This window comes from Myxocyprinus asiaticus, chromosome 36, assembly GCF_019703515.2.
Source record: "Myxocyprinus asiaticus isolate MX2 ecotype Aquarium Trade chromosome 36, UBuf_Myxa_2, whole genome shotgun sequence".
Classification (NCBI taxonomy): Eukaryota; Metazoa; Chordata; class Actinopteri; order Cypriniformes; family Catostomidae; genus Myxocyprinus; species Myxocyprinus asiaticus.
In genome coordinates, this window is record NC_059379.1 from 27,275,251 (window position 1) to 27,288,008 (window position 12,758).

The 12,758-nt window shown below is 36.8% G+C and overlaps 1 protein-coding gene across 1 annotated transcript; it reads left to right on the plus strand.

The window, feature by feature from the left end:
* The first annotated feature begins 1,231 nt into the window (after window positions 1–1,231).
* On the plus strand, window positions 1,232–3,177 carry LOC127427074 (WAP, Kazal, immunoglobulin, Kunitz and NTR domain-containing protein 2-like). Its single transcript, XM_051674428.1, has 2 exons — window positions 1,232–1,432; window positions 1,669–3,177. Exons 1-2 carry the CDS (start codon window positions 1,232–1,234, stop codon window positions 3,175–3,177), a joined length of 1,710 nt encoding a protein of 569 aa, XP_051530388.1.
* The last annotated feature ends 9,581 nt before the right edge of the window (window positions 3,178–12,758 follow it).

Sequence of the window (12,758 nt, forward strand, 5' to 3'; positions counted from 1 at the left end):
TTCCTGTTACATGACCTTTGTTCTAGGCACATTCTTTTGGCAGCGCTAATGAGGGTTATTTTGCCTTTCTTTAATCAGCATTAGTGATTTTCATAAATAGCTGCTGTAGGCTATCGACAATGTTATGATTTAAAAACATCACCTACAAGTTATTAGTCTTTTCCAACCGGACACACCTCTCAGCCAACTCAGGCACCCCGTTTGTTTTCTAATAAAGATGATTGATTTTCACGGTAACACGGTATTATAGATTAATAGTATTTAATTACACTGTTACTTTGTGCCAAACTTGTGTTGACCAGACTCCAATTTTCATTGCATCATTTTATAGTCCGACATTTGTTTAATGATGATTTTATGCTCGAGAAGCAACCAAATGGACCATTGATGTGAAGGTTGTTTCTGTCGATTAAAAATAAATAAATAAATAAATAAAAAACTTATAGAACAAATTAACCACATTTAGAAATATATGCTTTAGGCAAATCTAGATTATAAATAATTTTCTTTACCTTATTTTTATTTTTTTTTTATCACTCAACGAACACAAAATCCTTCATGAACCCTCAGATTAAAAAACAAACAAACAAACAAACAAAAAAAATGCATATAGCTAATGTAATAGGCTATGCTTAAACTAGCTTAAGCGATTGAGTTTAATCTTTACAGGAACGCATTTTAGACGCAGCTTTTGCGCTGGACATCCAATTCAACTTTTGTGTATTTTTTCTTTTCTTTTCTTTTCTTTTTTTTTTTTTTTTGCGGCAAAAAATGTCTAAAATAGGCCTTCTGTAAATATTGCGCTGTCAGACAGGAGACATGCGAAGGGTTTGCACGCGAAAAGCACGCATCATTAATTTTTTTCATGATGATGAGGATAAAGGGTTAAATCCGGCTACAGCACTTTCAAAGAGAGGCAGGTGTCCCAGTACCAACTCAAGACTGGGGCAGATGCTTTTAATCCTCTCAAGAACCACAGAGTAATTCATAACTGTCATTTGCGCGTGAGGGCGAATTTTGCGGTCAGGGAAATAGCCTCTGTTGCTCAAGAGGTGAAAATTATTACAATATATATACAGAGATCTAAACTCAAGTCCTACACAATACTAAGGAATTTCTAGGAGACTTTTTTTTTTCTCCTGCTGCTTGGAATCTCGAGGCGCTCAGTTTGGCTCAGCTGTTTCAATAAAATTGGGTTAGTTCAAACAATTCCTCCTTTCTGTCCTCCAACATGTGGTGGATGCTGTTTCCTCGCTGGATCTGGTTCGTGGTGGGACAGTTTTTGCTCCTGTTTGTGTACAGGCAGTGCGTGAAAGGCATGACTTTGCAAAGAGTTGTGTATTCCCACGCAGGAATTTGTCCCAACGACATGAATCCAAATTTGTGGGTTGATGCAATGAGCACCTGCACGCGAGAATGTGAATCTGATCAGGTTTGACTTTAAATTCAATTTAAATGTTTAAATTGTGCATCTCTTTGCATGCATGCAGTATGTCCATTGCACTATTCATCAGTCATTCTGTCAGTAAGTTTTATCAGATGAATGATAAGTATTTTTTCTTTATTTTTTTGCCCAAGCATGGATTATTTAATATTCTTTCCCAGGACATACACATATGCTTTTACATTGCATTTTGTACATTTTAAAATGATGCATTTACTCATCAGGAATGTGAAACGTTTGAAAAGTGCTGCACCAATGTTTGTGGTAATCGAAGCTGTGTGGCAGCCCGCTTCACTGATGCCACTGGAAAAAAAGGCCCCATGGGTATACCTAAAAAAGCAACCTGCGACAAGTTCATGTGCACTCAGCAAGGCTCAGAGTGTGACATCTGGGACGGCCAGCCTGTGTGCAAGTGCCATGACCGCTGTGAGAGGGAGCCCCACTTCACCTGTGCCTCTGACGGCATGACCTATTACAACATGTGCTACATGGATGCGGAAGCCTGCTCCAAGGGCATCTCCCTGTCTGTAGTAACATGCAGGTTCCACCTCACCTGGCCCAACACTAGCTCACCTCTACATGCAGGCACTACCGCTTTCCCCACAACCGCCCTGCAGCACACCACCCCGTTAGACGTGCATGCCCCTGTGATGGTGGGAAGCCCCTCGCAACAGTCTGTTTTTGTCGGTGATACAGCCAGCATCCTTTGTGAAGTTGCTGGCCGGCCAAAGCCTGAGATAACCTGGGAGAAGCAGCTGGAGGGTCAAGACAACGTGGTCATGAAACCCAACCACGTACATGGAAACGTGGTTGTCATCAATATTGGCCAGCTGGTCATCTACAATGCCCGACTGCAAGATGAAGGTATCTATACCTGCACTGCCACAAACAAAGGTGGCTCCTTCCAAGTTCATTTTCCACTCTCTGTGGTCCAGAGAGAGAAAGTCATGAAAGAGGAGCAGACCAACACCACACGGTTCCCAGCCAAGGAGTGCTCGAAAGTGCCTGACAATGACAACTGTGGGGAAAAAAAGTTGAGTTGGTTTTATGACCCTCAGAGGAACAACTGCTACACTTTTACTTATGGTAACTGCAACAAAAATCAAAATCACTTTGACACGTATGAGACATGCATGCTATCTTGCCAGGAAGAGCTTGCTGCCCCTTGTCACCTTCCGAGCAACCAGGGGCCTTGCAAGGCATATGAACCAAGATGGGCCTACAGTGCTTCCCTGCACCAGTGCCAGCCCTTCATTTACAGTGGCTGTAAAGGCAACGAGAATAACTTCAAAACCAAAGAAGCATGTGAGGATGCCTGTCCGTTTCCAAGGAACCACCAGTGCAAGCCGTGCAAGCCACGGCACAAGATGGTGACCAGTTTCTGTAAAAGCGATTTTGTCATTCTGGGACGCATGACGGAGCTGACGGAGGACCAGGACTCTGGTCATGCTCTGATCACTGTGGAGGAAATCCTGAAGGATGAAAAAATGGGGCTGAGATTCTTTGGGAAGGAGCCCTTGGAAGTGACATTGCAGCACATGGACTGGGCCTGCCCGTGTCCTAACATCACCACTGCAGATGGTCAGATCATCATCATGGGTGAAGTGAATAATGGCATGGCTGTCCTGCAGCCGGACAGCTTCATCAGCCTTTCCAGTGTCCGACGTGTCCGTAGGCTCCGTGAGGTCATCAACAAAAACACCTGTGACATTTTGAAAGAGTTCATCCAATAGGACTTTACCACACAAGTTACGCAAATTGTTTCTTTAAAGGGACAGTTCACCCGAAAATGAAAATGTTGTCATAATTTTCTTACCTCATGTTGTTCCTTTCTTTCTTCTGTGGAATGCAAAAATTGTTAGGCAGAATGTTAGCCTCAGTCATCATTCACTTTCATTGCATCTTTTTTTTTTTTCGTAGAATGAAAGTGAATGGTGACAGAGCCTTACATTCTGCCAGATAACTTATTTGAGCCTGATCTCATGAACATTACGTGAATGCGGCAACATTTTTGCAAAAACTATTACACATTTCGGTGCATTTTCCCTGTGAAATTTCCAGCGGGGGGTGCCAAAAGTGAGTGAAATGGTCTCGTAATCAGGTAAGATTGTTAAGTTGAATATTAGATAGTGGTTTTAATGAGTAAAACGTACCTCCCTAACCTAAAACATTAACCTAAACCTTACCAATAGTGATCATAAATCAAATGAGTGGTAGACACAAAGGAGACATCCTTACCCTTTACCAAGGCTTTGCCTTAACCCTAACCAACAGTGTCCAAAAACAAAATGAGAAATAAAAAGCACATTTTCTCAAGCAACCACATCATCTCTTGTTGCTTCTATGACACTTTTGTCTCACACGTCAGCTTACGTGTTTGGCAGGACTCAAACTGTGGACTGAGTTCAAAGTCTAACACTCTATGAGGTAAGCTACCGCAGAAATTGATAACATTGGAATAAGTGTGTAAATGTAGGTGGGTGTGTAATACAAGTGTTAAAATGTATTGTTCTTAAAATGATGCATTATAGTAAGTGTTTCAATACCATAACATAGCAGTGTGTGAATAATAGTGCTAAAATAAATGCTTATAAAGTCATAATCAGCTGTTGTGATTTGTGTGGAAGTGAATAAAACGCACAGTTTTTGTAGAGCCAGGTAAAAGTCAGTTCGCAAAAATGGTATAGTAATGTTTATTCTATGAGACTAGGTTGACAAATGTTGTGTTCCATGGGAAAAAGGGACGTAATTTGATTTTGAAACAACATGAGGGTGTGTACATGATGACAGAATAAAAATTTTGTTTTGGGTGAACTATCCCTTTTAACCAGTGTCTGACATGATTGTCATGAGGCAGAGAGAAATATAAAATAATAATGGAATCATTGTGCTTTTGTTTTAATATTTTTGTTTTAAGAATTGATGTACAGTTCTTGTATCTACAATTTTTTTTTTCCTGCAGCTTGTATAAAAATGATCACTTCTCCAGCAACATGAACTTTAAAGGTTTTTAAAAGAGTTGCCCTTACAGTATTCCCATGTTAAAGAACTCACTTGTGGACATAAAACCCATTAATCAAACCCATCTGTTAGACTCTCACTTCCCTGACTTCAAAAGGAACTTCATGCCTGCACTATAAAATGACAGTAATACTTTATGAGAAATGAACTTTTTGGCACATTTTTTGTAATGCTGTCTCATTTGATATTTTTGATAAATTAACTTGCTCTCTGAATCCCCCCCACCCCCTTGGTAGAACTCTTCTAAAGATTTGCTGTTGTTTCAAAGCTGTCTGTTGATTAAATGACAAGTCCATTGTATTATACAGTTAGATGTACTTAATGCACTTAGATATATTGTATAATATTGAAGGAAATGTTGATTGCAGCAGGGAAAAAAATCTTTCTTTGCTCTCTTTTAAGCCTTACGTCTGTAGAGAAATTTGAGCGTAGACGATTTAGCACAGACAGTCTTTATTTTGTAAACTATTTATTTTTTAAATGACTGATGAACCAATAAGCTGACTGTCATTTCTTATAAGCACTTAAATATTTTTACGATACTTTTTAAAAATAATCTTTTTACAATAGCTCAGTGTCTGTTATGATTTGCATTGCAGAAATGACACAAAAATATTTGAACCTCGGTGTAATTCTATTCTATTTGCTAATAATGCAAATATTTTCTTAGCCAACAATTTAAATAATTTAAAGGTTTTAAAGGGATAGTTCACCCAGAAAACGAAAATTCTGTCATTATTTACTCACCCTCATGTTGTTTCAATCTGTATGACTTTCCTTTTTCCATTGAACACAAAAGAAGATGGTTAGCAAAATGTAAGGGACTGACAGCCTCAGTCGCCATTCACTTTCAATGCATCTTTTTTTTCCATACCATGAAAGCGAATGGTGACTGAGACATCCCCTTTTGTGTTCTATAAAAGAAAGAAAGTCCAATGGGTTTAAAACAATATGAGAGTGTGTAAATGATAACATAATTTTTATATTTGGGTGAACTATCCCTTTTAAAACATTTAAATGAGCAATTCAGCGCGAGGTTCATCCTCAATTCAAGTTTGCATTTTTATTTTTATTTTTTGTATCTAGATAAACAACATTTACCTTATTTAAACACTGTAGAAATGGTTCTATAATAAAACAATAACCATTAAACATATTCCTTCATGACTCTTTTATTAAAGGATCATGCTGCGTTTATTAAGTTGTCATGAATATAAACATGTATCCAAAAATTAATACACCATCATAACCAGGAAAGAGAGTTTGAGCTGTACTGATAAAGTTGTAGACATTTCACTGGGATGGGGCCCCTCAGCTCATTCCAGCACACTACCACACACGCACCCCAGACGGAGGGCCATGCTGAGTTGTGGGGTGGAGGGGGAGTTGGAAAATGAAGAGCTGTTTGGATATGAGGTTTGAACATTTGGGACTTCCTCTGCCAGAGATCTAATGTCCTAACAGATGGTTTCCTTATAGTTTTTCAGGGTGGGCTTCAAAAGATGCCTGCCGCAGGCGATGGAAAGCAAACCCTTGACCTTAAAGGCAAGGAGTGGCCGAATAGAAAAATATCAAAAAGCGAGACTTTCATTTTTTAGCTGCCAAATGATTAGTAGACCGATCAAGGGGGCCAGGGGGAAAGATTATGTCTTAATTAATCTTGTTCAATGTCATTCAGAGTTACAGCAAAGAGACACATGAGTATAACTTGTATTTATTTTATTTATTTTTTGCTAAACTGTCCATGAAGACAAAAATGAGGCCAAGTTTTAACATCTGTATGAAAGAGGAGAGAGATCGGATGTGTCCTTGGATGCCCTGCAGTTTTCTAGTTGGTAATAACTTGAGATGGAGCAGGGAATACCTTCTCTCACCCAAAGTAAACATACTGGCTTCCCATAGTACTCAAAATTTTCCTGTTGTAAATACTGCAGTGTAGAAATGGTTCATTGTAGCTGCAAATCCTCCTGGCATCATAAAATAAAATTGATGGCACTATGGGTGCCATTCCAATGCAGATTAATGGGAACCTCACGCATGTCTCTGATCTGCCAAGTGTGTGCTGAGTTATGTAAATCTTGTTCAATGAATTTAGTCTGGTGGTGGTTTCTGTTCCACGATTTCTGCTACTTCGATCTGGCCCCCACAGACACGACAGACCCACATCAACGTGCATCCATTTAACATCGAATAATAAAGCAGATGTTTGCCAAGGTTAAACACAAATACTAGGCAATGAAAAACTGAAAACCACATTTTAGTGGCTTTGTTATATTGGTTTGCTAGTCAAAAAATGCTTAATTGGTTTCAATAAAAGTCAAATTCGGAGCCATAATTGCTATCGTAATAATTTTGTTTACACAGTGGGATATTCGCCAAAAATGTTACCTCAAATAACTTTGTGGAGTCTATTCAAAAAACGAACTATATGTGTAATTATGTTTTTTTATTTACATGGTTGGACTTGTGTTGTTGATAAAAAAAAGTTCAGAAACTATACAAATGCTCAGTTACATTAAGTACAGTCTCTCTGCCTGAGAAAAAGAGGTGTGATTGGTTCACATGTAAGAAATATACTAATTTAGTAAGAATGTTACTAATTTAATTTCAATTAAAGTGACCATGCATTTTTGAATTATTCAATTTTTGAATGCAATAATTTAGTGCTTGGGTTATTGTTTGGACAGCTGTTCCGTGTAATGTTTGTCTATAAAAATAAATAAATATATTTTTAATCGTCCATACTTGAATATTGAGATGTTATTTACAAATATGCTATAGGTACAGATGTTCTTTATGCTGCTATCAGATTAGCCACCAATGTCCCCTACAAAACACATTACTGTGACATACTGTATTCTATTCTGAAGAAGGTGAGAACTTCACAAGCTTAAACATTGCGTGGTTAACACAACTGTATTTGAAAAATACAGTCACTCTACCATATATTAAAATAGATCATCAATTTGCATCCTTCTGAATGTTCCTAAAACAAAAACTTTTGTTTTTCTTTACCTGCTCTTCCTAAAATGTGTTTGCCATTAATGATGGGAAACAATTGCAGAAAATGCTGACACTGGACAATTTTACATCTGTACCACCTTTTATTGATTACACAAATATTACTGAGAATTGCTAATGCTTTGGACAGAATATGTATCAGTCGCATGTTCTGTTTTGCCAGCTTTGTCCATTATTTTAACTCAGCTAGTTAGCTGTTTATAATTAAAGTGTACTATGTGTAGTTTGCATTAGGACTATGGACTATGTTTTTTATTTACAGTACCTGATATACTTTATTGTATTTCATTATTATTATTTTTATTATTATTTTTTCCTTCAATGGGACAATATACTATTTCCAGACCATCATAACTAAGAATCTTGCTTTTAATTTGTCTGGTAAAAGAAAAGAAAAAAGAAAAGAAAAGACAAAACGTCCTCCTTCAAGAGGACCGTTTTGTTTTGCCGTCATCATAAATGAAAATATTGTTTTTAATTTGCCTGAATAGCATAAATCAAATACTGTTGCTAATTTTATAACAATCTAAATTTGATATGTTTTCTCTTGGTGTCCACATGGCATGTCCACACCACAGTCTGGGAAATGTGATGCCAATTATCTGGACAAATCAGTAGATGTCAGCATTGTACAGTCAATGTTTCAGGAGGTGTGTTTCAAGACATAAGCGCTTCAGTTATTGGTCTTTCACTATAATCTAAACTTGGCCTTTATTATTTAAGGGAATATGCATCTGAATATAAAATGTTTTGTGGGTTTCTTTATTTTCCTCTAGATAGTGAAACATGATGAAACATTATTACATTATTGTTTTGGATCAGTTGGCAATATTCAAGTCAAGTAATTTTTATTTGTATAGCACTTTCCCCCACAGATGTCATTTCAAAGCAGCTGTACAGAAAATTATGCTATAACAGAAAATAAAGCCAATAATGTCTTAGTCATCATTGTGCTATTTGATAAAAATGTGATTGTTCATTTTGCCTTAATAACTAAATAATATTTGCATTTAGACCCCCAGTGAGCCAGCCAAAGGCGACTTTGGCAAGGAACAAAAAAACTCCATAAGATGTTGGTTAATGGAAAAAAATTACCAAAGGAGAATCAATGCTCACTTTGGGAGCCAGTTCTGGCTAAACAACATGAATATAATGCCAATATTAGTTATTTATGTGTAGAAGAAGTCATGGTTTAAATTAATAAACTAATATAATGTCAGGGACCAATGTTAAAAAAAAAGATTTTGTATGAACTGTAAGACTGGTGACAAAGTCTTTGAAGTCATCCTGAATTAACTGTGGAAATGAACGTAGATGCATTGCCCTTTGATATTTGGCTGATGAATCTTTGAATATATTTGAAAAATATTTATTAAAACTATGCAGAAGATAAATCCATAATTTATTTGTAATTACAAAATTAAAGTTACTTTAATAATAATATATAGTCTAATATACTGTATTAAAGTCTATGTCTTAAAATATAATCACAGTTATTTATTTATTTTTAAAGTGAGCGGTTATTTGATTTCTAGGTCTACATTTTATGGTTTCTCCTACTATCAACTGCTTGTACTGATCACATCATGATCTTCAAGCATGAAATTTCTGTATTTCCGATTATGCCTTCACATGGAAACTTCCCACTTTACTCACTATTAATACATAAACAGTTGTTCATCATGAACGCAGACACAAACTTCTGCGTTTGCTCATTTGTTTATATTAAACTGAACCAGGGACTAAAAACGGTTCAAGAAACGAAAATGAAAACGTTTTTTTTTTTTTTTTGCAGAACGTAACCAAATGCGGAAAGTTATCCATTTCACTTGTTTCACAGAGAAAACATTATTTTGAAATGCTGGTAAACGGTTAATAACCAGTTAATTTTATTCCGATAATTTTTTTCAATGAAACCAAAGACCATTTGATTCTGAATGACACTGCTTGTTAAAAAAAACATTCAACAGGGGCGTGGGTAGCTCAGTGGTAAAATACGCTGGCTACCACCCCTAGAGTTCGCTATCTTGCTAATTCGAATCCCAGGGCGTGCTGAATGACTCCAGCCAGGTCTCCTAAGCAACCAAATTTGCCTGGTTGCTAGGGAGGGTAGAGTCATATGGGGTAACCTCCTTGTGATCGCTATAATATGGTACGTTCTCGGTGGGGCACGTGGTGAGTGTGGTTGCTGCGGTGGATGGCGTGGTGGATGGTGGACACACGCTATGTCTCTGTGGCAACGCACTCAACAAGCCACGTGATAAGATGCGTGGGTTGACGGTCTCAGATGCGGAGGCAACTGGGATTCGTCCTCCACCACCCAGGACTTAAAAAAAAAAAAAAAGGATATTGGGAATTGAGCATTCCAAATTAAAAAAAACAAAAAACAACAAAAAAAACATTTTACTTGCAAAAGGTGATGTTCAGTTAAAATGAGCCCATGCAGCATCTGCATGCATGCAGGAGAGAGGGATTTAAGCTATTAATTAATTTTAGGTGGCCAAATAAATAATTGAAATATTTTTAGTATATATTTAATGTTAAGAATTTATTGAAAATACGCTACTTTATATAGGCTACTGTATACTATGCTTGTCATGATTTCTGTCTTAAAAATTCCCCACATGGGGAAAAATTAATCACTTATTTTTTCTTATTTTGGGCGAGGCAAGTCCCTAATTTTGAGCTTGTTTTTCCAAAACAGGTGCCTTGTTTCTCTTGTCATATCTGGAAACACTGCAAATAGAATATCACCCATCCTTTGCATAGAGCACCATCATTTTAAAAAGAATGTTATTAACAGTTCTTTTATTTCGTTCTACCCGTCACTATTGGAAAGGAGGCAGTGGAACACAGGAACTGGAACAAAAAAATACTGTTTCTGCTCAGAACAAACCGAAATGAAAAACATTTCGTTTTCAATCCCTGATCTGAACCACCATGTATGGATTGAAATACTTACTGAGACTTGATATAAAATGAATCTAATTTCCACTAGGGGCCATTGGTGTTCTATTTGGGCGTCACCAAATGTCTTTGCAAATCCATTCTCTGAAACTCAAAGCAAAGAGTTACGTTGATGTCACCAAAACACAACATTGTGGTGTGTGAGAAGCCAGTTATTGCATTTTATTTTTGGAAAAATGAATGCCATAGTCAGGAATAGAGTGTGTCTGAGCAGAACAGTCCCAGTGCTTGTGTAATGATACCCTGTCTCAATCAGCTCCTATGGAGTTATTTGTGTGCTACAATTCTGCACGCACAAAATTATACTTTGAGCGTGCAAGATTTTATTTTGAGCACACAAAAATGTTCTGCGCTCACAAGGTGATATTTTGAGCACACAAAATGGTATTTTGCACATGCGTGAACACAGTTTTGTAAAGCAATGTATCTTCTTGCAAAGATGAATTCGCTTTGAGGAAACAAAAATCAATTTTGCACTTGAATAAAGGTTATTTGAATGTGAATTTGCACAGAATTCTGAAATTTACGTAACTCTGCTGTTTTTTTGCGTGTGCAAGATCTCACTCACTCTCTCTCCTTCTACACACTCTGCATGCACTCATAGCTTTGACTGCTTGTTTGCTCAACAAGGCCACAGCATTATAATGTGCCAGAATTTCAGCCAATCATAGATGAGGTGGTACATTTTGATTGGCTGGCTAGACCACAGATCATACTGCTAATAAAAACAAAGATGAGGAGAAGAGGATAGTTTGTTTTCAAGAAAGGGAATGTGTAACACACTATGACCGCATGAAAGTAGCTCTTTTGTTGACTTAACTGTTTTTATTTAACCTTTATGAAATATATTTTTTTGTCTGTACACTGCCAATAGGCTTACAAGCTAGCTAACTATCTGGCTATCTCTCTTAGTATGGTTCTCTTGGCTAGTATTTGGTTATCTAGGTTACCAAGTTAAGCTTATGAAGCTACTAGCTTGGTCATGTTAGCTATCATGCTCATCTGAAATTATATTAATTTAATCTCTCCCATGTGTAAAACTCTTTAAGACTGACACAGTTGTGTAGTTTTGTGGGAACTTAATTTGACTTCTGTCTATCCCAAAGGATATTCTGAGAGATCAGTTTATTAAAACAAATATGACCAGATTACAGTCTACCATGAATCAGCAACCACTGAACCTTCTTCTTTTTGTTATTATTATATGAAATATTATTTTCTTTAATAAACATGTTATTTTGTCCACCTTCTTTAGTGTCCTCTCCTATTTTTCAACAGCCTTGCATATTATAAATATTATGAATATTTACAAAATTAACATTCTGTTCTTGATAATACATTTGAAAAGCTTTTTATGTTTGCATTTCAAAGCTGTGGGGTATCTTGAAATGTTCAGTATGCTGTTTTTATGAAGTTTATGCATTCTACCACAACTCTTCTGGTAAAATTGATTAATGAGAAGAAATGGAAGAAAAGGAAAAGAGGCTAATTATGTCTCCTGTCCTAGTTTGGGGTAAATTAAATGTACAGTATATTGAACCTGAATTCTTTGAGACTGCAAAAAGTTTTTAAAAATAGAAAGAAATCCTTAGCATTGCATGATCCCAGGCTACTATATTCTGAAAAAAATTATATTACAGTAAGTTAAACCTTACAGTATTCATGGTATATCTATAACCCATGGGATAAATATCTTTTGTAATGACAACTGCATACAGAATATAAAGTGTGTACTGAACTTGGAGCATTGTGCCTGTTGGCTCTTCTGCTACATTTACACTGAGATGTTCATGGTTGCTGTCGCTACCTCAATTGTCCAATCGCAGAGCGCTTGTAAGCAACTTCTAATAGCCAGTCCTGACGTAGGAGGTGGGACTTGTCGGAATATGGTTGGAAAAGCAAACAAGCAATCTAAAGTTCCAAGCGCACGCAGAGGGCATACGAGGTGAGAGAACGAGTGAGATCTTGCACACGCAAAAATTTTATTAATCTTTGCAAGAAGGTACTTTGCTTTACAAAACTGAGTTCAAGCGTGTACAAAATAACATTTTTGGTGAGCTCAAAAGTTTATCTTGTGCACGCAAAATTACTTTTTTGCACTCAAAATATCAAATTGCATGCTCAAAATATCATCTTGTGCACGCAGAACATTTATGTGCGCTCAAAATATCATCTTGTGCGCGCAAAACATTTTTGTGTGCTCAAAATATCATCTTGTGCGCGCAAAACATTTTTGTGCGCTCAAAATATCATCTTGCTCGTGCAAAATAAATTTCTTGTGCTCAAAATATCAACTTGCACGCTC